The 27,428-nt window shown below is 38.0% G+C and overlaps 1 protein-coding gene across 6 annotated transcripts in view; it reads right to left on the bottom strand.

Annotated features, from left to right (window-relative positions):
• Window positions 1-2,138: 2,138 nt before the first annotated feature.
• PPP3CA (protein phosphatase 3 catalytic subunit alpha) overlaps window positions 2,139-27,428 on the bottom strand; it is a 287,540-nt gene continuing 262,250 nt past the window's right edge. For 4 of the 6 annotated variants that reach the window (XM_080590673.1, XM_080590677.1, XM_080590678.1 and 1 more), the window contains 6 exons: window positions 25,559-25,684; window positions 22,894-22,968; window positions 14,008-14,092; window positions 9,781-9,878; window positions 7,093-7,122; window positions 2,139-3,890 (listed from right to left, as the gene is read on the bottom strand). In XM_080590673.1, coding sequence (XP_080446799.1) covers window positions 3,697-3,890; window positions 7,093-7,122; window positions 9,781-9,878; window positions 14,008-14,092; window positions 22,894-22,968; window positions 25,559-25,684 — 608 coding nt within the window. In that variant the 3' untranslated portion in view covers window positions 2,139-3,696. The remainder of the gene's footprint in view (window positions 3,891-7,092; window positions 7,123-9,780; window positions 9,879-14,007; window positions 14,093-22,893; window positions 22,969-25,558; window positions 25,685-27,428) is intronic. The other 2 variants (XM_080590674.1, XM_080590676.1) reach the window with 1 other exon arrangement.

Below are 27,428 nucleotides of genomic sequence, written 5' to 3'. Positions count from 1 at the left end.
AGAAGCTTACACACTTGATAGCTGTTGAAAAGGAAAATCATCATCATGCAGAAAATATAATACACGTATCCAATGTACCATATCCCACAGTGGAAACCTAGAAGTTAAAAAAAATAATCCAGTAAATCCTGATGTAGGCATGATGCAAAGAAACCTGTAAAGGGAGATGCACTTCAGTGTGTGGCATTTCACTGAGTTAGACCATTCAAAATTCAGCTTTCAGTGGCACCATGGTTTTTCTTCAACTTCATCTTTGGCTCTTTCTGTAGCAGGAAAAAGGACAGCTGGAAGAAATGGGATGCCCTGGAAAGAGATGACTTTTGAAAAATGGTTTTATCCTTTTAGAACATTTAATTATGGAGTAGAATACCCCTCAGAGCTCACCCAGAACCTGCCCCACTTTAGGAGAGTGAGACCCAGTCCTGCAGAGCTGGGCCATCTTACCTGGACCCATGGGAAACTGCTATTTCATATGCTCAGGACATTTTCTATTCTTCCAAGACAGAAAAAGTGAAATAAATGTATATATTTCCTTACTGACCACACAGAATTTGTACATTTCCTGATGCAGTACTCAGCCTGGGCTCCCTTGCTTACTCTTAAGCTCTTTAGCAACTGCAGCAGGCATTTGCAAACCCACTGCTGATTTTTAGCTTTGATAGTTTGGGTTAAGCTTACTGATTGAGAGGTCTAAGCAACGCCACCACTGCTGATGGAAAAACTCCTTTCTTCCTGTTAAATTGAGTTAGGCAACTGCCAGGGCCCGAGTTAAACGAATCCAGACAACGTTTTGCACTGACAAACAACTTGGCTTTTTGTTGTACAAACTAGCTGCCGAGTGCTAGCTCAGACATCTTCTCTACAGAAAAACTCACACAAGGTAACCTACAGTTGTTCAGCTAGCACGTCCCTAGGACTGATTTGACAAATAAAATAATCACTCAGAGTTTTACCATTACTTCTTCCAGAGACCATTTTCATTCACCAGATGAGCAGTTCCACCGATCAGATGAATACTTAGACCCTGCATGTCTCCCCTTTGTGTTTTATTTCTATATGAGCCTAAATAAAACTTTAAATCTAAAATTAATCCAACTTCGTAGCCATGGATATTATGAATTCACTGTATTTTTGCCACCATTCCTATCTTGCCAAAAATAACAAGGCAGAGCTAAAGTGGGAAGAACACATAAGAAAACAGGCACCAGGCCAACCAGGCAATAATGCTACCTGAAAGGAAGACTAAAGCAATACCCACGTTGTCACACCGTTTGGCATTTTCCACCACTTCTTCACAGGATGATGGACTGTGGAAGGATGCTGAGCACAGTCAGGGAGAAAATGAGAAAAAAAACACAGAGCTTTGACAATTCATCTCTGACTAAAAGACAGCATTTGAAATCTGATACTGAAAAGCATCGATTTTTTTTTTTTTCTTTTCCTAAAGGAACATTGCAAATGATACTAATTCACCTTTTCAAATACAGGAAGAGAGCTGGCTAGGAACATTTGTGAGGTCTGTCCATACCATTTCCTTGTTTCCACAGAGGGTGGGATGCTAGTCACATACTATAATTACATCTTCATAATTCACAAGTCACAATGGAAAAAGAGGAACCTGTATTTGAACTGGAATTTTCTCTCTGCCGTGAGAGCCTAAGACGAGTCTTTCTGCTACCAATTCCAAGCCTTCTCTGTAAGTTTAGATTTCCAGGTATGAATCATCTATTATTTGTTTCTAATAAAAAAGTCTGCAACAACATTGGGGGGACAGAAAAGCAAATTACAATCACAGGGCACTGTAGATGAGAGAGCAAATCACACAGAAAGCACACAATTTCTTGTGCACTCTATTAGTGGGATACATTCTACTCATTTCAGAGAAAAAACACCTTTTTAACTAGAACTTGGGCGAAAAATCAGACATACAGGGAATTTGCAGAAGCAGCGTTCAGTAGCTTAGTACAGCTAGGTAAGAAATGCATTTTTCTTAGTAAAGAACTGACCTTGAACTGTGAAACGTGTCCTTCTTCCTTTACACAGATGGTCTCCACTTGTTCAAAAGCAAAAGAGAGCAACAAACGCACGTATGTGTGCGCACACTTCTGTGATTTAGTCAGCAAGAAAGGGAAGAGCACTTACGTTCATGCACATTTTTATTGAGTAGTAATATAAAATGCTTCTTTCATTGTTACAAGTGCATGCTTTTGATTGCCAACATTTCGAAGTCAAATTACAAAGGCAAGGCTGTAGGCTGTAGTGAATTACTTGGGCACTTATACAATTGTTAAAAAATATCAATGGACTGTTGTTTTGTTTCTTTTTCTTTTTTAGAATGAACCAGTCGAAACCCGTAACTGATATACAAAGGGAAAAAAGTGAAAAAATTACACATTTTGTGGCACATGACAGAACATAACAAAATGACTAAACCATTATGACATTAACAGTTATCATGCATTTAGAATTCCACATGTAACTACAAACTTATTTAAATTTCACAAGGTTTGCTAAACATGCTACCCATCTATATGTGCACTGACAAGCTTATGTTAAAAACTTTAAGAATACTCTCCCCTTAGATTTTTCAAAGCTTTTTTTTCGATTACAAAATTTCAAAGGCATTAAGCATTTTTTTTTTAGAGAATATAAAGTACGCCAGTATACATACATTTCCAGTATAAGTCAGACCACTAAGCGCATTACAGTCCCATACAGGCCTATACAGCCATTTTTTTCTTAAAAAACATGCATAGGCAGATTTTTACAGAATATAGATGCTTTTCACTGCACTTAATATGGTGTCTTGTTCACTATACTTAAAAATGCACCACTCATAAATATTTAAATTCAGCAAGCCACAACCAAGACTTGATTTACCAAAAAAAAAAAAAAGAAAACCCCCCAAACCAAACCCCCCCTAAATATAAACAGCAAAAAAAGATAATTGTTATCATTATTCCAGTTTTTTTTTTTAAACAAAGAAAAGGATAATCGCTGCCAAATTAGTAAGATAAGTGTTATATTTAAAGAAGGGCATTGAAGCACACTAAAGAAACCTGAGGTAAGCATAATCTGTACAAAATTAAACTGTCTCTCTCTCACTCTCTCTCTCTTTCTCTCTCTCTTTTTTTGGCATTTTAAACAAATTTCCAACATTCTTTTTTTTTCTTTTTTTCTATATTTTTTAAGACTGCCTAATTTATTTCATAGCCATTGTCTGACAAGAGTAGCAAAACATTATCAATAAATAGTCCTTATTTAGTTTGTACATTTTGTTAAAAATGTTTTGATGTTGTCCATGTTTAGTGCTGCAACTGTAAACGTACAATAGTTAGTAAGAAATTAAACAAAGTTTTCATGTCCAGTAACATAACAAAAGGCCTTTCAGTAACATATCTAGAAGTTCCCAATGCAGTAGGAAAACATGTTCATTCCCCTAACTTTGCAATATATACCAGCATTAGCTTTCATTTTTCTACAAGCATTTTAAAGGCATATCCAAAGGAGGTGTCTATCCCCCACCCCCCTCCCACCAAATTAAAGTTTACGATCTCTTCGTAGATGATTTTGTAAACTGAATCCAACACCTGGCCCCCAGAGCAAGTAAGCTATTATCAGAGGCAAGAACATCCAACTGCTGATGTGCAGCAACCCCATCGCGCCCTGCAGCTCAACCCCCCGCCCAGGAAGTGGTCACTGAATATTGCTGCTATTACTGCCGTTGCTGTCAGTGCCATTAGTCTCTGTGGAGATTGCCTTGTTGATGGAGTTAAGGTTGGCATCAGATGGCACATCTCTGCGCGGAGGCATTCGCTCATTAATTCGATCTAAGCCTTTGGCCTCTTCGAAGCTAGTGATCTTATGCTGGGGTGAAAATCCTTTGATAGCTAAATAAAGGATTATTAAAAAGTACAATTAGCAACGTAGAACTCTTGGCAGTTTTTCCCCCAACTTAGCAACGTCCTTCTTTGCGAAGAAGGCAATGAGAAGATCTGACAACACGACGGACTCCTTACCGTATGCAGAAAGAGCTGGGGGCAAGCCACCACCGTCTCTTGCAACCCAACTATGTTTTTCAAACAAGACCAACTTCCACTACTTTGCTGTCCTCTGAGGCTCAGCTTAAAGTACTAAGAGGCTGCTGTGATGCTCCGGTCTGTAAGTCGGAACAATGCTTAGGGCAAGCAGTGACCCGGTGAGGTGGCTTTGGTTGTCACGGCCTACAGCCTGAACAACGTTAGGCCTCTCCGTAACATCCTTACTCAGGGAAAACTCCCCTTTGATTTTCAAAGCCCAGACAAAATCTGGAAGCACTGGCCAGTTACAAACAGTGATGATGTGACGTGGCCGGTCTTCACGTTAAAGCTATAGGGCATTTGGGCTGACCCTATAACAGCTTGTCCTAGGGTCTCAGTGCAGGCGAGCCACTTGCCGGTCGGTCACTCCCCAACCTCCCTGGACTCTAAAAAGCAGTTTGAGTCAAACAGCAGTAATGCCGTGCAAGGCAGATGAGGGCTATCATTATTTTGTCATATTGGTACAACTGGACTTTGAGAATAAATTCACAAAGGACCAAAGTTCCAACTGGATTCGAGGACTTTTGAACGGCCTTTTAGCAGCAGCAAGGATGAGGCCGCATTGACCTCAGAAGGCAGCCGCAGGCTCAGGAATATATTCACAGAGTGTGATTTATTTATTTTTATTTTTATTTTTTTTATTTGATTGATGAGTTTAAGATATTTAGATTTAAAGTAAAAGAGAAAAAAGCACTGTAGGCAAACAGCAGCTCACAGCTCCATAGCAAATTTGTAATAGCCTTCTGTGTGCTTTTCTCTTATCTACACCAAATCCGTGTGCTGTACTTCCAGAACGCTGGTTGCACTTTTGTTATGCCTCTATCTTAACATGCCATATAGCAGAAATGGTGTGTTAGTACCAGGAAACTGCAAACTCCCTGGGTAGAAAAGTGGTAGGGGAGTTTCAAAGATCAAATTCAATATTCTTTCCCACCTTTTACCTTCTCCCCTCTCTTCCCTAAAGTACCCCTCATCTCCTTCCAATATGAAGTCCCAATTCGGTACAAGCTTGTACTTCTGCTAACCAAAAAAAAAAGGCAAACAAAACCAAAACCCCCAGACCTCCAAACATCCCTGGTACCAATCTACCACTCCTTGCATTTTGTGGGGAGTGAGAAAAGCATTTTCATGCTGACATTTTTGCCAACCATTCCTGTGAAAATGGATAGATCCTGTTTGCCTCAGGATTTAGTTCTGTAACCAGTTTCACAAATGTTATATTGGAACTTTGAAGTGCATGGTTTTAACATGTATCATACTTTAACTTAGAGAAACAACAACAACATAATGGTGATTAGTCAAGTGAGCAGGGATGGAGCAGTGAAAACAGAACAGGCCCTATGGTAAGTTTTTTCAAGTACTTTTTCTTTATCGTCTATCACAAAAATGAAGATGTCTAACAAGCACCCAGGCCAATCCCTTAAAGCAACAGTTTAATGGATGGCCATGTTGAAGCTGAAACAGTTGCTGTGTTCTGGAGCTTGCAAGTAGCACAGCCCAGTTGGAATTACAGGTATGGAGCACCTGGTGTCATCAGGCCCTGAATCAAACTGCAGAGGGACAATTAGAAAAGGAGGAAACATTTTCTCCATCGTTAGCTTCGTCTGTGTAGGCTAGTCGTTATGACTATGGTTACGTGCCTAACTAGCGAGGATGGCAAATCAAGAATTAACTTGAAGAGTGTGTACTCCTGGAACAGGATCACGTTCAACCAATTGTATTTCTAGCAGACACATTATCATCTGTAATACTGAAGAAGGTGCTCTGCTGTAGTTGCTGGTCAGACAACGAGTATTAGCAGTTTACATTGAGAGTATACTAAACACAACACATAGTCACAGAAAATCACAGAAAACAGCCAAACTGTCAACGAGAATGCACACTGCAGATTAGAGATTGCCGATAGGAATAGATAATTCCAACATAAATAGCAGCTTACTCACTGCTATTTAGAAAGCAGTTGTATTTTCTCTTACTTATTTGTTCTAGAATCTTATTCACTGCTTTACAAAAATCAAAAACAAATTCAACTGGCCAAAAGGGCACATCTCACCAACGGACAGCAATAATCAGATTTTTTTTTTTTTTAAATTAACTAAAAAAATACCCGCAGAAAATTTGAGAGGGGCAAGAACAAAATACAACTGAAGAATTTTGTTTTAAAGGGGAATTATGAAAATTCTTCTTCCAAAACTTTATAATGCTGAATGAATATTGTACATCTGTATTGTAATATGTAATTACTTAGGTCTTAGCTGTGTAGTTAAAAATTGCTTAGGGGTTACATTAGAGGTCTGTCAATAAAGCACCATAGCTTTCGATACTAAACACTCAGAAACCTTCTGAGGCAGCCACTCTCTTTATGTTTGTAGCTAAAATGGTGCTAGTGTTAATGGTTGCTCTAACGTAAATATCCAGTGTGTAAACTGCCACTACCAGAGGAAACAGACGTCTTACAGATAAATGTGTCATGTTGTTTTACTTAAAGAGAAACAAATATGCTGAACTTTAACAAAAGACCAATAAAAAGTTTTCACTAGTGACCTAAAAGTAAAAGAAAAAACAAACTGAAAAAAAGAAAAAAACAACAAAAAATATTAAAAAAAAAGCTGTGTGTTTTCCTTGACCAGAGATTGTTGAGAATGCTTAGAGGCAGAGCCAGCCTTTAGCGTACAGCTTTGGAGCTATGTGTCACAGAGTATTTATGAGCTGCTGCCGAGTTATGTCCCTTGAGATCCAAGTCCCCTGATCTCCTACTGTGGCATTACTCAGTGCTTGGTTCAACATACAGGAAGAATTCCAACATGATTGTAACTTTCAGAAAGAAAAAAACAGACAACAACAACAACAAAAAATACATTTTCCCCTTTAAAGCAATTACATTTTGGTTAATACCGAGCCACAATTGTTAGCCCAACACCCACACAATCTGTACAAGCTACAGCAAAATGAATACACCCAGCAGAGCCCTTATCTGTTGTAGCACCAACAGAAAGGGGACTGGCCAATTTACCTTCATCAGCCTCAATAGCCTCAACAGTAGCTGAAGAGAAGAAAGGGGTAGCAAAACGAATGAGAAAAATGAGCAGAGGATTTTAACTCTAAGAACAAGTCAGTGAATAGCAAAGGAGCTAACACACTAATGTTACTGTAAGTGCTGGATTTTGGCAAAACAGACACACACAGGAATGCTACACAAAAACAATAAATTGCAGATTGAATTAAGCTACAGTTTGTTTTGAAGCAGAAAGATTCACAAAGTTCATAAAGGCATATTTGAATAGTTTTCTTTTGACTCAAAAAAAAAAAACTTACAAAATGAAAATGTCTTCCATATCGTATATCTGACCTGCAATGTTTATTGTATAATTCTCGCAGTTTTAAATAAGAGTGGTTTGATTTGCTCTGTCAAAAGAGAACAAAAAATGGCATAAAGCCATCACACAAAATTCATGCCACTTACAAAGTCAGCTTGAAAAGTATTCACTGCTGGTACAGGGCAAAAGAACCACATCTGCAACTTCTAAGAAAGTTTTTTCTCTCTCCTGACTAAAAGAAACCTCCCCACAACATGGGAAAGAGTTTGCTCAGAGAGCTTTTTTCTTTGCTTGCAATCTCACTCAGTCTGCTCCATCGGTAAGCATCCTTTATGGCAACCTAATCTTTGAAAATAAAATAATTTTAATGTTTTCAATTGATGGACACAGATACCATATTGAAAACCCTTGGGCCCTCAGAATTGCAAAGCCTGGTCAGAGAGAGAAAATTTTGTAATCAGGAGATTGCTGCAGTGTTATGAATACACCGTATGTTACCACTGTTTTGAAAACTTCATTGTTCTTAAAAAACATAGCCTTCATTTGAATTCTAACCATCAGTTCTGGTTTCAATTTGTTTCTACAGTAGTCAGAGATTTAGAAGCTGAAGCAAATCAGCAAATGTGATCTAATACAGCACTGCTATTGTTAAATATTTAAAGAAATTTTGATTTTCAAGAACTTTGCTGGTGTAGAGAATAGCTCAAGAAGCAGATTTTTTTTTTTTTTTAAGAATTTCTCTTCTTTTATTTTTCTCCACAGAGAAGCTTTTTTGTCCTCCAATGGATTGAGATCAATATTAAAAGATACATACCGTTACCTTGTTGCATAGGGAAATTAGAGAAGCTAATCCACATGCATCAAGGTAATCTTATGCCTCTCAAGCTACAGAGCGAGAGAGACGGCAAAAATCAAGGAACTAAACCAATACAAGCATAAAAAAAAGGAAACATGACAACTACGATGAGAAACTAAAATGAATAACCGGATCCAAACCAGCACTGACACATTAGGGAAAAAAAAAAAAGACAGCTAAGATGTATTACTGCCACAGAACATACTACTCATATTTTCTGTTAAAACACATAACAATGTGTGCTTAACAGAAACTATGTAAATTTCAGATTTAGTGAATGAGGTACTACGTGTTAACCAATGCAGGAGCTTGTGTATAGTAATGTTTTACTATGCTAGAATACTGCAGTATGAGGAGATATTACTTTCAGTCATGGTAAACATGAAGTGTAGGCAATTTTCTCCAATTCATTTCAATTCCTAATATTTTGCTAGGGCAGCAATAGCAGTTTTCCCGGACAAAATTTTCTGACAAACATAAAGCAACTATACAGTGAAAAGCCTAGATAACAAGTGCGACCCTGTGGAATCATATTGCAGCATTTTCAAAGCAGAACGTTACTATGTCTGTAACACACAAGTTGTCAAAAAGAAAAAAGGAAAGGAAAAAAGGGGAAACAAAAGTTTACCACAGAATACCTGAATCTTCTAGGTAAGAAAAGAGACAGTAAAGGGGAAAAAATACAGAGAAAAGAATGCTCCAGGAAGGAAATAAGAAAATCAGAGGCTGAGACTGTGTTAAGATTATAAAACATTTCTATTTCTAACATCTACTGCCAATAGAACCTCAGTAAGTGAGAGACATTCTTGCGTGCCTGGTATATACGGTACAGTAATACACACAGAAAAAAGGAGAGCTTATAGTAGTAAATTAAATACTTTGCAGCTCCTTATCCCACAAGGAATATTTCATCAAAGGCAGACTTACAGATTTCCTGTAACAAAAAGCACTTGGTATAAAACTGAACTGACAATCTGTATTGTGTTTGTGTGCAAGGCAAATACAGTGTTTGTAAGAGCCTCCCCTCACTTTGGCTTAAATCAGAATGTGAAATTGTTCTCATGCTGTCACCTAGAATTGCCAGAAGATAAAATCTACTTCTAGAACTATTTTCATTGGTGATTCTCTGTGAGGAAGAACAAATCAGATAAAATAAGAGTTTGAGTGTCATTATCTAAGCTGAATCTTCTGTACTCAGTGTATCAAAAGCTGCTCTTGAGAAAAATAAAAGACGACTATGAACTGTGGAAAGAGTGCACTTCACATGTGATGCTGATCTACCATTCTGAAAGTTGATTTTCAGGGACTTTTTTTCTCTCCTTCTTTGAAAATCAGTGGTACGTAATAAGTCTTAAGAAATGGCCTTACGTGAACTGCTCCAAATGCTCCAGTACAGCAAGCCATCTGTTTTATTCTGTCCTTTATTTATTTATTTCTGAGAAGAGTGTGGTTATTTTCCTTGGGTTCTCCAGTTAAAAATCAATTGTTTCTTTTACACATAATGACACACAGAGGCAAACATGCTTACCGCTTTGCAGTGTTTGTTTTCCTCCAGAGAGCACACCACTGGGCAGCATTCCTGTTGGAGTCAGACCTTTCAGCGTCAGCACACTTTCACTCTCTTCTCTGCAGAAGAAAAAATATAGCAAAATCACTGTTTTTTGTGTTGATTTATTTTTTTCCACCCAAAAAATACAGAAGGTGTTCTAGCTACACCTGTCCTGCAATAATTTATCTCCTATCTCCTTACCAGGAAATAGAGAATCTTCTGTTGGTGCAGTTCCAGCATTGATGCAGTTTCCCCTCACAACATTTGGGATTTCTCCTTTATATATGTAAGTACTTCACCTTTGCACCACACGATACACAGACTCCCCCTATAGCAACAGTATAACCTGCATCTATCAAACAGCGTATGCAAATACACACATTGGAATACAGTGCTGAAACCACAAACTTGAAAGGAGGAAGACCAAAGGAGCAGTTATTGCCAACAATATATTTAAATCTGTCTTAGTAGTTGATTCTTGGATCACACAATAAGTTGTTGTTTTGTTTTTGTCTATGCTAGCACTAAAATGCATTATTTATTATCGATGATCAGCCACTAAAAAAAAAAAGAGCTAGAAACTCATTAAAATTAATGAGCACTTTCAACCTTGCTAGTACTCTTATAGTTTTGTATGCTGAAAATGATACAGGATTTAAGGAAAATATTTTAGGAAATATAAATATGTTTTACAGGTCCCCAAATACATATAGTTTTCAATATATGCCAGGAGGAATACAACAGCTCTATCCAGACAAAGTTATATACAGCCTTCTACTGTAATGCTGATGACATACTTTCTCAGCAGCAAAATTGACCCCAATTCTCTAAGAGAAGAATATTTTGAAGTGTTTTACTTTGAAATATATAATGACATTAAACTGGAGGAAGCAAACACAAAGGCAGAATTTAGTTCCGCATTCACTTGAGGATAATGTGGTTTTGTCTATCAAAACTGTCTCTCAACAATTCTAGCACATACAATTTTCTTTAGACCTCTACATGGCCTGAATTAATCATGTATTTCAAATGACTCTTGTTTATCTATGACATATACTCTTCAAGTTCCATTTTCAGTTTGAAAAGGTTTCTTGTTGTACACATACTTTTCCTAGTGTAAAAGTCAAAATTAGACTGTGACTGTTTTCAAGCTGCCCAGGCAATTTGAACTAAAGCAATAGCCCAATATTGCCTGAACTAACAGGGTATCGTAATGCCACTACAGAGTATGACACATTAAAAGATTTGCTTGTTCTTGATTATTTGCCTCTACAAGAAAATGTCTAATCTGCATTTTCAATTCAATCAATTTCTTCTCTTTTTTGAATTAAACTGCAGTATCACTTTTAGCTTCACCTTCAAAGGAAATGTTTATCCATTGTATTTTTTATTATCTTTAAAATACATGTCCCCAACAAATCTCTGATTTCATCTCAACAACCTTTAAAGACTTTTAGCTAGCCTTCAGTGTTCTTAATTTTGTATTTCACCTCCTTTATTTAATTTTTTAAAATAAAAGTGAACTGATTAAGTATTTTATTTGCTTCCCCCCTGTCTAGATACATCCAAAGAAAAGCTAGACTGGAAAATAAAAAGTTACAGAGAGGCAACGACAGAGAATCACAAGGTCTTCCACTGAGCTTAAGTCTTATGGCTTTCTTCTTATGGCTTTTCCTTGAAAAGCTCATCTACAACCTTTGAAACTGAATATAGTGCTTTTTTGATACCTAATTTTGAGATGGAAGTGGCTGAAATGATCTCAGACATGAGCTTTACATTCAGGTTACATTTAAAACATATCTCAAGGGAGGTGGCTATTCTGGCTCAGAGAAGAGAGTCCTTTGAATGCGGTCAGATCAGGTGAAGATTATTTGGAAAAGCTTTTCAAGAATGTGAAAACAGGTTTCACAGAACAGCAATGACAATCAGGAACCTCAAAGATTTCTGAAATACGTTGTTTTAGACGACAGTGTTACCTCAGTCTTTGTAGGGTTATACACCGTTATCAAACACTCGGGTGTTAAATGTGGACTGTGCTGGCAAGACTGAAAACATAATCCAGGCTATTCTGTAGGAATAGTACTTGGAGGATTAACCTCACGTAATTTTATCTGTGTAGAAGTCTAGCATCAATTTGAGGAGAATCAACCTTAACCAGGCAAGAGAATAGGTACACCCAATGGTGGCTGGGATGAAGTGGCACTCATCTACCTGGAAGACTGGTCAGCAAAATTGTCCATTTGATGTACCTATTTATCTGCCTATTATACCTGACCACAGTGAGGGTGTGCTATATTTGCTGGTTAAAGTTAAGGGAGAACAAATATACTCTTTGTCTTCACTCCATCCTGCAAAGTTTTAAGGCCCATCAGTATCAAAAAAAATGTATCCAAGACTCAGCAGCTTCAGTGAATGAACCACTGGCTTCTCTACCAGATACAGTCCATTCTGGCCTTCTGGAGATGTTGGGATGCATGTAGTAGTGGTAAGAAAAAAAAAGTCTCATGAAACACTGAGATGAATTAGGCTGATTTTCAGGAAAAGATAAAGCCTGATTTCCATTAGTATCTCAAAACATTACACTGATTTTCATGAAATAATTTAAGAGAGCTCCAAGCTTCAAATGGTGCTAAAACCCTGAGCTATGAGGCTCGTGCATGTCACTTAAAACAGGGCACAAACAAGAATTACGCTGTATTCTTACTCCATGCATGAAATGATTCCTGCCCCATGGTTCCTTCTGAAAGTCTTTTACATATAGGTGATGAGAGTCATTGGCAAATTATCAAAAAAAACCCAAAAACATCAGCTGACCATCAAATTCCAGACCCTTCTGTTTCTGCATATTAAAGTCCAGGTTTCTGTTAAATTCATCCTATATTTCAAAATGCAATCCAGAACAAAATACAGTGGGGATCCAAAAGCTACAGTTCAAGGGCATGGGGAAAGCCAGGTTTCCCAAACTTTGTTTGCTCAACTATCACCAGAGAAAAATAATTGTGCTGTTTTATGAAGGTGGTGACAATGTCAGCTCCAGGCCCCCTGCCAGATTTAATACAGAGGAACAGGTGGAAACATTTGATTGCTCCCCCGTCTTGTTTAGGGAAAAGGCATTATGCCAACTTTTAAAAAATTATTTATTTTTATTTTTTACGGGTACCACTGAACTGATAGTTCACATGTAACAGTTTTGGAACCCCAGGTATAAGGTTCTCCATCTCAGTATGCAATTTAAAGCTGTGCTGCTGCACTCCGTAATGCACAGGTGAACTGCTGTGTCCATGAGAAGCCCCAGTGAAAACCTGCCCAAGATGCATGCTGCAGGAGAGTCTCAAAACAAGAAAATTTCTAAGTTTCATCTGAAATCAGGAACGTATTCTTGAAGTAACTATTTTTATTCCATTCTCTTATATCAATCATAACTATCATACCAATACATTAAAAAAATTAAACCCCCAAAAAACCCAAACCTCAATTTTATACCAACTGTAGAAGCCATAAACTGACTACAGCAGAGCAACATACAATTTCCTGGAAAAATTCCCTCTGCTGAAAGGGAGGAAGAACTGTATTTTCTATATTTAGACCTCAGCACAGTACAGCATGTTTTCTATTCTACTCAGAGACATCAAATGGAAAGTTCTAAACATTGGCTAGCAATTAGTTACTCATGTTCATGTGTTTGGGGGAGTGCAGCTGAAGGTAATGAGTTGCTGTTGTTTGCACTGATTTCCCGGATTTTTAGTTAAGTGACCCTAATGCTTTCATATTTAATCATCTTTACTCGTGGCTGTAGCAATAACTATAGGTGACAGTGGTTCAGTTGGCTTCCTTTTTAATGAGACGTTATGTGGAAGATGCTCTTTCTCCTCATTTAACTCTTGCCTCACAGTTAGAAGCTAAAAGAGTTAACTCGCACACCTGGACAGAAAAGGACTTCAGAAAAGGGTAATTGCAATTTTCTTTGTTGATGTCTTTTGTCTGTCTGTTGGTTTCAAGTTCAGCAAAAACACTGAGGAAGATTTTTCAGAGCCATAATAAACAGCAGCACTGTCTAAATAAAACAGTCTTTAAAAGGTTCCAGCAAAGCTCAGTTGGGTGGTAGATTAAAATATTAAGTTTTCTGTTTGATGAACAGTAGAGCTCTAAGTAATCATTAAAAGCTGTCCTTTAACAGAAAATAAAAGAACAACAAAAAAACCTTACCTTAGCACTGAGAAAACTCTAGCCATTTTTCCTATTGCTCTTATCTTGTTCCTTATAACCTCCTTTCGAGCAGCAGCTGTTGCTCCTATGGAAAATACATTAAAAATAGTTACAGAGACTTGTAAATAATACATCACTGTTCTGAACTCTAAGTAAAAGAAACATCATTTTTGTACTTCAGTTTGCCAAACTAACCCATATCTGCTCTCAGAGCCAAAAGTATTTTTTATTACTTACAGCTCAAGACTAATCACTTCTGAACAGTCTAGTTATTAGCATCTTTAGAGTTGCGATCCTTCTTCTGCTACACATTAAACCAGCATGTTTTTCGTGAATATACTCTAATTTTCCATTTAAAAAACATTTTCAGAGATCAAAATTTTGAAAACAAGTTACTTCGAAAATTGTCAAAATGTCAAGATATTCAACATGAACAGTGTTCAAACCATAAAGTTAAAAAAAAAAGTGGGATTTTAAAAACTATTTCTTAAACTTGCTATTTTAAGTGAAAAATAATCATGTTTCACTTAATTTTCTACAAAAGGGATTGGGGTACGTTTAAGGCCAAGAGGATCCTAATACGTCTTTCACATCCCTAGCTGAAAAGCTTTTAAAAGGTTATGAAACCTAAAAGACAGAGCCCTGAAAACCAGCATGATAACGTAAGGATAGTGTTGGCTGGTAGTAATTGACAGATTTCTTTAGATAAAACTTTCTTCTCATCATGCTATAGCCTGCTCAAACTTACAATTACTCTCAAATTTATGAACTCACAAAATACATTGCCTTAAAAACATCATACACTGTAACAGTGACTGTAGTTCAGCTGATTTTGCACGTGTAATTGCTACCAAGAATATTACATATGTATAAAAAAAGAAAACCACCTTAATGGGGAAAACCTATAATTGTAGAACTAAGTTATCAGAACTAGCCATTTCTTTTAACAAGGAAAAGTAAAACACTCTACAAGAAAATGCCACAGTATCCTAAGTTAACAGCTTCACTTAATTATCAAAATCATAACCACGTACATCCAGAAGTTCTCCCCAAAGCATTATTAACAAAAGGTGACCTCGGCTCATATGGATGCTGACAGCTCCTACCTCAGAGGTTCAAGAGTGCAACTAGAAAAATACCACACCAAAATACTGCTTCCTTCTTTGCTGCGCCAGAATTCAATGGCAAAATGAAAATTCCTATCTTCAGTTCCTAGGAAAGCCCTCCATTTTATTAAGCAGAATCCATTGTAGGAGCTAAAATAGCAGAAAGAGCCAAAAATCAGGGAGCCAGAGCAGCAGCAGAGATGTGCCGCAGAGGAGCAAGGTGCTGCTGAATGCCCGTGATGGATGGAGTAGGTGAAAAGCAGCAGAAAACATGGGGCCTTGCCATGCAGGCCTTCTTTCACTATATTTAAAACATGAAGTGACCTCGGACAGAAGGGGTCGGAAGGAAACACTGGCTCCAGCCATTTGGCAGAGCGCAGGAGAGGTCCGATAGTGCAACGCAGGAGATTTGTTGGGTACTTCTCAGGGCCAACTGTGAGATAATTCTCATCGTTGTGGGTTTTCTCCACACTTCTCTGCTGATGGCAGCCCCATGGTTCCGCTATCAAGTGCTGTTACTTCCCCTACTGCAAATCTCTCAATTACAATTACACTCGTAACAGCTTGAGACAACTCCTGGAAACACAAGGATTGCTTAATGCTATTTACCAGCTGACTAGGTGGTCTGGCTGATACTCTGGCATTTTAGAAGAGGTGAAAAGGATGTACTTTTTTTTTTTCCCCCTGTGCTTGGATTTCAAAACAAATAACAATCCTTTGCAAAACTTTCAAAACTGAAAATAACTCATAAACTCTAGAGCTGTTCAAAAGAAGGCTAAATAACCTGAAGAACAAATATCAGGGGTAACAACACAATATCTTGGGATGAATGACACTGCAACTCTTAATATCATGGTGGAGAGCAAGTTCAACCCCTTAACAGAACAAGGGATATTTTATAAAATGGGAGCTTGATAGATGCACAGAGAATTGTGCAGAGCTCTTTGTACAGTTGCACGTCCCCAGCCAGCCTGCATACAAATGGGGACACATGAACTACCTTGCATGCACCCGCAGCTACCACAATCTGCACGCTGAAATGCTGGTAACTCTATGCTTACACACTGGTGTATCTTCATCCACGTGTCAAGGAGCACAAACTGTCTTATAATCATGCATGCTACTTTTGCCTTTCCATCTCTTGTGGCAGCTATTAAATGTGTTATTTCCAGACATTTCTAACTGTCGTTCTAACCTGCCTGAATTAAGAGTCCATTTCTTGAAGTTCAAAATAAACTATGCTTAGAACGATGTCTTTCAAATAGAAGGCTAGTTTGGGGCATAAATGCATCATTCTAGATGATAAAGAGTGGGAGAAAGGGCTGTAATTCAGCTGTAACTGAATTATATCTAAACCTATTAGTAAGAGCTTAATGAAAATTTTAATTTAAACAGCAACAGGTTCATCAGGAAATAGAGGGGATACATTCCTACCTCAGTTCCTAGAATCTCACAAGGCCACTGAAACCACAAGATATGTAAGACAAGGTTTTCATCCTTTTTTTTTTTTCCCCACGAAAGCATTGAAACACAACTTGTACTTTCTTTTGGGTCTCGATACTCCTTTATTACTAGCCCACACTGTTCTAGTTGATCTTATAAGTACTTTTGACCTTTTTCCAACCAGTGTTCAATCTCCAGAAGAGTTGAGAACCGGAAACCGGGAATATAATTTATTACTGAAGTAAAATACAATGCTCTACCCATTATGAGAAATAAGAAATAAAACCACCCTCAATCATAAAACAGAATAGGCTCAGAACAACTATTTTATTTCTCATCAATACATATACTTCACTAAAAGATACACTAAAAAATTTCTGTCTCTATTGAATTCCCTAATTTATAATAGATCTGTGTGGGTTTTTTAATGTTCACTGCTCAATTATTGGTGATGATTTTATTTATCCTTAGTTTTTAAGAAAACTTTATGTGCTAAATAATGCACGTACTATTGCCACGTGACATTGCCCTGCTAGTTTTGACTCAATGCTGCTAACCTGATAATATCTGGATTCCCTAATTATATATACATAAAACTTAGACTCATGTTTCAAGTGCGTCTACTCTATTTTCATACTCTGAAATTCACCATTATGGAAAATCTTTAAGAATTACTTCAGCTACACTTAAACATACACGTATATGAAAGTAAATAGGTCATAACTTGAGAACTGACTATGGGAAAAATGGTTAATTTTCATATCGGCAAACATTGTCTAATATCCCCATATAAACTTTTAAAAACAAACTATTCTTTCAATACCTTAAACCCTATTTGGATGAAGAGAACTAAAATAAACAAACCAAAAAAGCATTATGAACACAACCAAGGTTAAAATTGGAGAAATATGGGGGGGGGGGGGGATGTAGAATAAAAGCTTTGAACCTTACTTCAGAAATTTAACAAGTTCTATTGGAGCTCAGATTTGTAGCATCTAAGCAAGTATTTTGCAAGCTGGATATGTAGGACTTAAGTAAAATGTAATTTAGACCTTCAGATTAAGAAGCAGAACAATGAAAAAAGACAGTAAACTCTAAAAATATTCTGAGAGGTAGGATTGAATGGATACATAATACTGATTAAAAAACAACAAAAAATAAATCTCTCAATGATATCCTAATATATTATGTATGATCTAATTAAGCATTAGGAAAATGATATGAAAGCAAATTAATTAAACTTAAGCCTTCCAATTTAATACCTTTCTTCTGTGCATAAATGGGATCTTCTTATGAATTCCAAAGGGGGGGGAAAGAAAAAGATCAGTGATGTTTGCAGAATGAAAACAAAAAATAATAAAGAACATTTGACAACATCAATGGAAACGCAATGTTTAAGTAAAGTCTGAAAAACAGAAAAGAAACAAATTAGGCAGGGAACATCCAAAAGGAAAGAAACAGATTGAGAACTATGGGGAAAAAAGAAAAAAAAATAAACAACTGTTTTCAGGTTAAAGACTTGTTAGTAGATTTGTAGGAAACTAACATGCAGGCAGATCAGCAGGTAAGCTTAGCCTTGCTGCTACGATCTCTTGAATGCATATTTTCTTCTACATTATTGCAGCTGCTTTGATAAGGCTCAATCACTTCTCAAAAACAGCAGATATTAAAAGATCTCCATCCCTCATCCCACACCCCATTTGGGGGTGTGCCTGCCTGATGACACCTCTTTTTCTTAGAGTGATCAAGCTGATTCTTCCAGTTTATTTACATCTGATATCCGAAAGAATTGCTTACTATCACAGACGTGTGCTGCCTCTACCAAAATCAGTGTTATCTAGGGTACCCATGCGTTTGTCAGAATCATCCAGCAGCTTACAGTTAGCAAATCCAAGCGGCTACAAGGTACTGCATTTTAAAATCAGCTATTTTTGAGAGCAAGATGAGAGCACCCCTCAGAGCCCTGGCACGATTCCACCATAAGAAGTGTTTTGGGGACATGGGTTGTCTAGCGCATACTACTAGGCTGGTTCAAATGCGGAGCACACCGATGTGCTGTATTGGCTCTTGTGAAAAAGATTTTGGGTACGGAACAACTAGACCCCACCAGGAAAAAATAAAAATGCCAATAAAATGCCCCTTTGCTACTAATTCGCAGAGGGGAGGTATGCATTGCTGCCCAACGTTGCTGCTTTGCAGGAAGAACAAGAGTAATACAGTGAAAAATAACCTCCCTGTCTTTCCTAGCTAAAAATTAACTTATTCAAAAGCTAAGTCTCTCCTGTCTGCCTAGCTAGCATCATGAACGCTCTGATCAAGGCATTGGTAAGTGACCGTGACCTAAAGACAAAGGCTTGACTTTTACTTGATCAGTCTCCGTGTTAGTTGCTGCAGAGCTTTCCTGGGTGTAGTTTATTGCACTGAAGACCTGTGGCAAATCTCACGTGCTGCTGTTCATATTGGAACCAGGTTACGATCAACAGCACACGTTTGACATGGTAATTCAGTTTAGTCTCAGACTACAGCACTTTGCTGCGGAAGCTGTGTTCCAGCCGAGGAATAAATGCTGCACCTAGTGTTATGCCAGCAGCTTTTTCCGCAAGAAGGCTGTGAGCTACGATGTTGAAGGCAACACAGAAATTAACGCAGGTAATTTAGAAGTGCCTTTATGCCAAATCATGATAGCGATGCATACAAAGCAAGGAGAGCATTTGTGTCAAGTTGTCTATTACATTATTGCACACTTTTAATTAGCAGCTTCGTTTTTCAATCAAATGCATGAGGCCAGAAATGTTACTAATTAAAATACACCAGGATTCTGACTACATGCTGGCTGGATACAAGTATTTGTAGCTCCTGTTGCTAAGCAATACGTTTGATGCACAAACCACTAGCTAATGTTCACCTAAGACATTTTTTACTGGATCCGATTATGTTGCTACCACCGTAGTGAACAGGAAAGAAAAGGTACAGCAAGAGGAAGCTATCAGAGATGAGAAAATTTAACGTACCATAACCTCTCATTTTTAAAGCAAGTGAAACCAAAAGGCCAATGCAGGCCACCAGGGAGATATGGTCTAAAGGGCACTGCAATCACTATTTAGGTTCTCTTCTACTAAGCATACACAGAAACCACCTCTAACAAACTGATCATATCCCCACGATATATCTCCTTAAGCAAAAAAAAGGGGGGGGGGGAATAAAGGAATACATGCTGTTGGGCATCCTGCTCATGGCTAGATGCAACATGCATGACTTGGAACAAAAAGATATATATAAAAAAAAAGGCTCACAAACACCATGCAGTGAGGTCAGGCAGTACTGATGGGGCTTTGTTTTGAAAGGGAAAGTGAGTGAGAGGGGAAGACAGAGGGCAAGGAAGTGTAAGAGAAGATAACAAATGAATGATCAGTGCAAACCATAGCGATGGATCATTCTTACTACATGTGGGAACCCAGGTCAGGGCATGTTCAAACTGCAAGGAGAGAAAGGAAATCAGCAGCGAGCCCTGAAAGCTACAGATGATGCAAAAATACTCATTGATTTTAAAGAATCATTCCATCAAACAAAACGCATCTGCTGTTGCAGGTATCAGGCATTTCCTTCTATGGGAAATACTGCTAAAGAAAAACGTCAGTGGCGAGCAGGACTGTGCTGCTGCAGTCCTCCGAGGAAGGCGGACAGAAATTGTGAAAGAAGAGTGGAAATGTTGAACCACTACAAGACGGTCAACACACCGCCCGCCCTTACAGGAAGTTTTAAACCGATAATCATTCCAGTTTGCTTCACCAAGAACACAAATAAAACACCTTGTACTTTCTCCTCCCTAAAAGGCAATGCTCTAAGTATAAATAAATAAATGAAAATAAAAAATGAGGAAAAAAAAAAGAGGAAACAACTACCTCTGAGAGAAAGATAATTTTCCTTTGTTGTACAGAAAATAAATCAGAACGCACTGGGAAGTCATTACAGATATCAGCCTCTATTTAAATTTAAATCAACTCCCAAATTTACTTTTATGCCTGAATCCTTCAGTCTCTCCCATGTGTACAGTCCCCACAGGCCCAGTGCTCCCAGTGGGCTGGAGGAACAAGAGTACACGCTCTACAAGCTGCAGCACCGCTGCCACAGATCTCACTTTAGAGCTGTAAGGGGATTATCTGGGGAAACAGACACGAATGTACATCATCTGCGGTTCTGGCTGCACATCCTAAAGAGGAAGACGCTGCTAATAACTTTCTTAAAATTACGTTTTACACAGAGAAAGCATTCATACCAAAAAATCTTGAAGTAGATTTAGACAACGGTATTAGCTTTACAGTACCAGGAACGGTTTAATTATTCCTCATCTAGAAATTTTAACACTGCTGGACATAATTATGCAGTATACACACATGCAAGCCAAGGGGATTTCAGCCTGCGTTCCTGCTTAGGCACCTGTAATGCTGCAAACTCCACGCCTGGAAGCGTGCCATGGCCAAACTCCCTGGGAGACAGCTGGTTCACACTCCTCACAGCACACAGCGAGGAAAATACACAGGAAACACAGAGCCCTCCTGCAGCTGGGGAGAGCTCCTCTCATCGTCACTGCAGAATTATCCGCCACGAGAGCATCTGTCCTGAAAGACCCCTAATGCCTCTTCGTTTGTGGCCACGGGTTTGAAAACCTGCTGCTGAGCTGTAACCACCTAGGCACAGGAACGATGAGGCAGTAAAATTTCAAAAAAGGTCTGCGGCCACTGGCCTACCTATGCTCTGTTTAGTGTCAATGGAAGTTTATAGCACAACTTTAAGAGAAAATGTTAGGCCAATGCTGAACTGATTTAAAAATCCTTCCCATAAAACCTTTGCTTTGGCAACGAATTCAGTGAAATTTCAGCCCATGCTTAAGTGCTTTCTTGAGCCAAGGATTTTAAGCACATGGTTTTCCTGCTACTGTATTTAATTTGACACAGTTTTTACTCATTGTATGCCTCTGTGCTGTTTCACACACTGCTTTAATTACACAGTAGCTACTTATTTAAATTTCATGAGAAAAAATTCAGGCACAATATTCAAACAGGTGTTTTCTTCTTTGCACTGATTACTGGTTTCAGTACATCCAGTCTTTGTCCCAAGTCCTGCAAGATAATTGTTCACGTCCACACTGTGGCGGCTACAGAACAGGGGAATCCAATTGGCTTTTCGGAGTAAATGCAAAGTGCTATAATCCGTATCCTTCTTTCCCATCGTAAAGGAAACATGTCAAAATCCATGATTTAACTTCCTCTTCTAAAGATTAAGAATAAAGGCTCTGAGAAGGAACTTTAATTATTAATTATAATTTCATTAAATATTTGTCTTACTTGATAGCTCTTCATTCTCCCCATTCTATCATTCTACCTACAGACATCATGAGAATATTTCTAGTGGTTGCTTGGTAGTCCTATTTTTCCATATTAAAACCTAAATAAATTCCTGTTCTCTAGATTTTTATTTTTATTTTTTAAATATTGAAAGCATCCATAGTAAGAACAGCAGCGATGCATGGTTTTTTTTTTTTTCAGTTTTGCTCGATTGAAAAGGAATATTCTGGAGAGCTGCAATTTTCTGTTAAGCTGTGCAAGAATAAGTAATGGCTAATGAAATAAATTTACTTCCAAGAAATTCCAAATTGCAAGATATAAAGTGTCCTTTACCATCAAACCAACAGGAACATGGCAACTTATCATCATATAAATTCCAGCCCAAGTGATAACAGAAGTGAACGTTCCTTTCTTCGTAGCAGAAATGTCAGGTCAGAACATTCTCTGCATCTGTACAGGTTGATTTTTATTGATTAAATGGATTCTTAAAGCCTTTTAAATACACAAGTGCATTAAAAGATGTGACGAACAAAATATTTCAAGTACAATTCTTCCAAAGGTACAGCGTCTACATTTTGGAATGAGCTCTGCAAGATGCTGACTTTATCGTAAAAAGATAATTTAATTGATATAATTGTACTTTCTATAGGAATTGCTGGCATATTATGCATAAAATCAACACCGTATCCCCTCATGACATCACAACCGAGATTTCATGGAGGGGAAATTTTTAGTTTATTTTTTAAAATCAAAACCAAAGGAGTGAGACCAAGGAAAGATTTGTACTTTTGGCTAGGGTTAGAACAGGGCAAAATTTCCATTAATTCTTTCCAACACATGCAGTAAGCAAATCCATTGGAGTCCAGCACAACAGTTGCTTTCAGCAGCACAGAACTTAAATGGGACCCAGAAAATTATCCCAGGGTTAGTAAATAAACCTTTTAAAGTAGTTTCAAGGCAAACAATCTCAACCAAGGGCAGGAGGCTCTTACCATCAAAACCATCTTCCTCTGTCCCTAATTCATCATCTGAGCAGATGTTCAGCACATTTACCAGCATCTCTGTCACTGAAATGGAAAACAAAATGCAAGATGTTGATGTCAGGCTTCCCTGGTCAGTCAGAGAGCAAACTCTAGCTGTAGTAACATTAATGAAAATTCAGCACACAAATGGCATTCGCTTTTTAAACATGGACCTTATTTTATGCATGTAGTAATATAAGCATGAACTGTCTGGTGTAGTTTTTAAAAGGGCAGTCTATAATTTTACATAAAAATTGTTCCAAATATACCAATCACTGCAACAAATATTTTTTTTCTAAAAAAGTGTTTACAATCTCTCTTTTTGCGACTGCCAACCAAGTACCTAACTTTTGTTTTCTCCCCCTCTGTCAATTTTTGATTTTCAGTCAAGTTAGAATTGACTGCTCTTCTCTTGCTGCTACATTGCAGTAGGATTTGAATTCCCTGCATAGCAAATGGAATACCAATCCAAATCAAAAAGTTACAGCAAGAAGGATGTCCAGAAGCTTTCATTTCTACAGAGGTTTTAGACACTGTAGTTTTTGTTCAAAAAATATTAAACCTTTTGAGATATCTATAAAGGGACAGCATCCCTAGAAATCTAGGACAAATAGCACCAATACAAATGTCATTATTGGTAAATTCAGAATATGTTCAGCTTGCTTACTTTGCAACTCAGGCATGCAAAGGTCAGCATCAGGCTACCCCTAATCCCAGCCCATTTGGAAACGGCAAGAGTGAGACGTGAACCAGAGGGCACACAGAGTGAGAACAGCAGGGAAAAAAAATCACAATCAAATAAATGGAATTCAGAGATCAAAAGCCAAAGTTATGAGGTAAAATGTAAAATCATTAGCAAATTGATAAAAACTCCACTACATCTACATGTAGTAAGCACCATTAAAACTGTTACCCGGCATGTCTAGACTTGCACTAGCTACACAGATTGAAAGTTTAATTTTTTAAATCAAGTGTTTGTTAAAATTCTCTTCTGTGACAACTATGATGTTTGAAACATTTGAAGGGCAGGGCAAAGCCATATTTTTCCTAAATTAGTGAAGGATTTAACATTTTCCTTTGACAGTATTAGTGGAAAGACTTTCCACACTAACACTGACCAGTGTTACTAACTGCTTCCTACCTTGGTTGGCCTTTGAGGAATAAAAAAAACATCTATAGAAGAAGAAATAAATAAAAAGCTGTGTAGAACGTCGACTTACACCCAGTGAGTTTTGTTTTGCAGAAAAAGGGAAAACACTAATTTTACTTCCTCTTTCCCTTCTTGGGGCTTCAAAGTTTCCAAGCAATTGGCAAGAATGACTGCTGAGAAGACACGGGGAAAAAAAAGAAAAGAAAAAAAGACCAAAAAGGGTGTTCATGGCCTTGGGATCTCACTGAATCTTGACTATCCATTCTGCAGCCTCAACTGAGGAGGCCACCTATGGGAAATGATCTTACAGAGCATCTCACAGAACTGCAGTGTGTCACGAGAACAGGCTTGTCCTAAGAACAGGGCCTGACTGAATTTATGGCCGAACGAAATGAAAGTGTTTTATCTGCCTCACAAGTCTGAAACATGCATCAGCATGGATTATGTAATGTCTCCATTAGTGGAAACAGCTGTCTCTTCTTCGTTAATCCCCGCTTTATTGTCTATCTGTTCTGCTCACAGAGGCCTCAGGCATGTCACCAGCAGCTTTCCTAGTACAAAAGAGTAGCTGCAAACAAAGCTGGTCATGACTGCAGGTAAGAGCCAGAGCTGGCTGTACTTCGACAGTTGCTTATTAAGAGAGAACTGTTTTTCCAAGCAGCTTTTATGAGTTTATTATAGTTTTCTGGCAGTAATTGCTGTTGCAGCAACGTACTATAATGGATGGATCAAAGCAAGTCTCATCTCAGGACTTGAATAAAATGACTTGGAGTTTAAGCAGTTTGCACTATGTATTCATTTAATACGTTAGACTAAAGTTTTTTTCATGCCTTTTATGTGCTTGCCATTCATAGCATGAAGTTGTCTTCAGGCAAGATCAGGAGCATTATGTTTCAATAAAACATCCACTATGTTTTAGGGCGAGTCCTCTGAGGCACCATACACTCTGGGTGGAGACAGGGCTGAGAAGCAGATTTTCCTTTTGGACATCCCTCTGCTCTCAAGGAACAGTAAACCAGAGCAGGTCTTAGCATCACCAGCTCTGTATTTACTGACAAAAAAGCAACCCATCATCATCTTATTGAGACAGGTCAGCGAGCTAAGGCTGAAACCATTATGTAGTGAAGTCTGATGTGCTGTGTCCTTCAAGCACTGAACAACATCCATGGGAATTCCCAAAAGCTTGTAAAGTAACAAGCAGTAAGAATTTTATTCAGTGAATTCACCTCTGGCCTGCAATGCCACAAAAACCTATTTCCACTGCAGAAACAATATCATAGCCTGGAAAAAGTGGAAATCAAAAACATGACAAGTGTGACTAACCATTGGTAATTGCTTGTCCCTATGGCCTGTTTCTTCCAATTTGTCCTCAAAAGCAAATGATCTGTCTTCAAATTATTCTTGCCAGTTCAAATAAACTAGGCCACATGCACAGTGACTTGCAAACCATTCTGCAGCTTCTATGAACACAGCAGATTCACATACCTTTCTCACCCACAAATGGCAAGGACCAGGTAAACACATCCATGAAATTCGGAAGCCAATACGGATGCGGGGAGCAGTTGAACTGCCTGATATTCATAACGTTGTTTTCGTATTTCAATACTGCAGCTAAAATGGGGAAAAGAAACAAAAGAGATGTCAGCAACGTGTACGACTCGCTACCAGACCAGTAGCGCTGGTGGTGATCACAGCCTTCTGGCTGCAAGACCAGCTTTCAACCACTTGACCCAGCAGCAGCACTTGACCACTAGTTATGATAGGATACAGCCTCAAAGAAGCCACAAGTCATTTCCAAGCTGAAAGCAGTGTTGTCAGCTTTCCCTTGCACTGAGACGCATTGTTAAGTGAATTAATAACTCTTTGAATAGACGCGAACACAGGCTCTAGGATCTGCCACCACAAGGGAATCAGGCAGACTTCCATTCCACGGTTATCTGAGCTCCTCACAACCACACTGGAGATAATAAATGAAAATGTTTATCATTCAGATTTTGAATGCTGCTCTTTCAGTGAACATTTTCCACATATTTCATTCACGGTTAATGTACAACACACGATACTTTCTTCTCACATTATTTAAGCTATATGCACATGAGACTGTGTCCCCTATAACAGAAATGCATAGCAATATGAATTTTAAATGCTATAAGACAAATCCTATCATTCTTGTCAACAACTGTCAACAGAAAAAGGAAAAAAAAAGACTACACCTGTTAATGGGCAGAAATATAGGTATTTATGACATAGCTACCTATAAGCTTTTTAAAGCACCTTGTCAAGTTCAGTGCTAACTCGTGATAATGGACTTCAGGTTCATACCTGAAACAGGACCTGACTGACTTTAAGTTGTCTATCCAATACTCAGAACAAAGTAAAACGAAGTGTCACAAAGGACATCAGTAAAAAAACAGCTAATTGTTTCCAGAAGAGACCACGCGGTACCCAGGCCCAGTGCAGCTGAAAGTCTGATGGAGGAGGTAAGGCATGAACAGTGCTTGGGTATTATTAAGACGGCCAAGAGTGCAAGCAGGAGAGAAAGGGGAAATATCAATTTGGCTAGAAAGGGGTAAAGTAATAACAATGAAAAAGCAACAGATGACATAAAACGAAGTCTACAATAAACCTAGATAACTGCCCTTATCAAAGCTTGTTTTCTGAAGCATAAAGTTTGCCCAACATTATGCTAACACCATGTTCCACAGCATTTCTAGACTTCTATGCACTTTGAAATTATTATTTTTTAATAGCTGTAATTATTAGGTTGCTGTAGATGACTAAAATTTCAGGTCATTTACTGAGACCACCTGGAAGAACACAGAATGGGGATGGGTGCAACAGGTGTTGGGATCACAGGTCTATTTGTTGGCTTTAAAAGAATATATTGAGGGAGAGCTTTCAATAATATGGTGTTTCAATAAAAATCACTGAGCGCCGGATTTCTATTGTTTGCTTTATGGGCTATCTGCTCCCATTTGGGAAAGAGTAAAGCAGTAAATCTTATCCTTTCCTTCTCCACTCCTTCAAAATTTTTATTTTATTTTTTGTCTTCTCACAGAAACCTTGATAATCTTCTTGTAAAATCTTAATAATGCAGTTGAAGACTCAACCTGATAACAGCATCTCTAACGTAATTAGCGTATAATTTAATTTACAGATTGTGCTTTTTAAAAGTCAGTAGTTTCTAGAATTATGCACATGCACAGAATAAATGTTCTGCATGGATGTGAACAGAGCCATTTATGAACAGAAGAGAAAATATTTCTTTGCTCATAGAGAGAAAGGTAATTTTGAGATGACCATCTAAAACTGAAGGGACTCATAACTATCTCCAACATAAATAAAAATTCCTAAA

The sequence above is a fragment of the Anser brachyrhynchus genome (genome assembly GCF_964034855.1).
Source record: "Anser brachyrhynchus genome assembly, chromosome: 4".
Taxonomy (NCBI): Eukaryota; Metazoa; Chordata; class Aves; order Anseriformes; family Anatidae; genus Anser; species Anser brachyrhynchus.
This window is presented reverse-complemented; position numbering and strand designations above follow the sequence as displayed.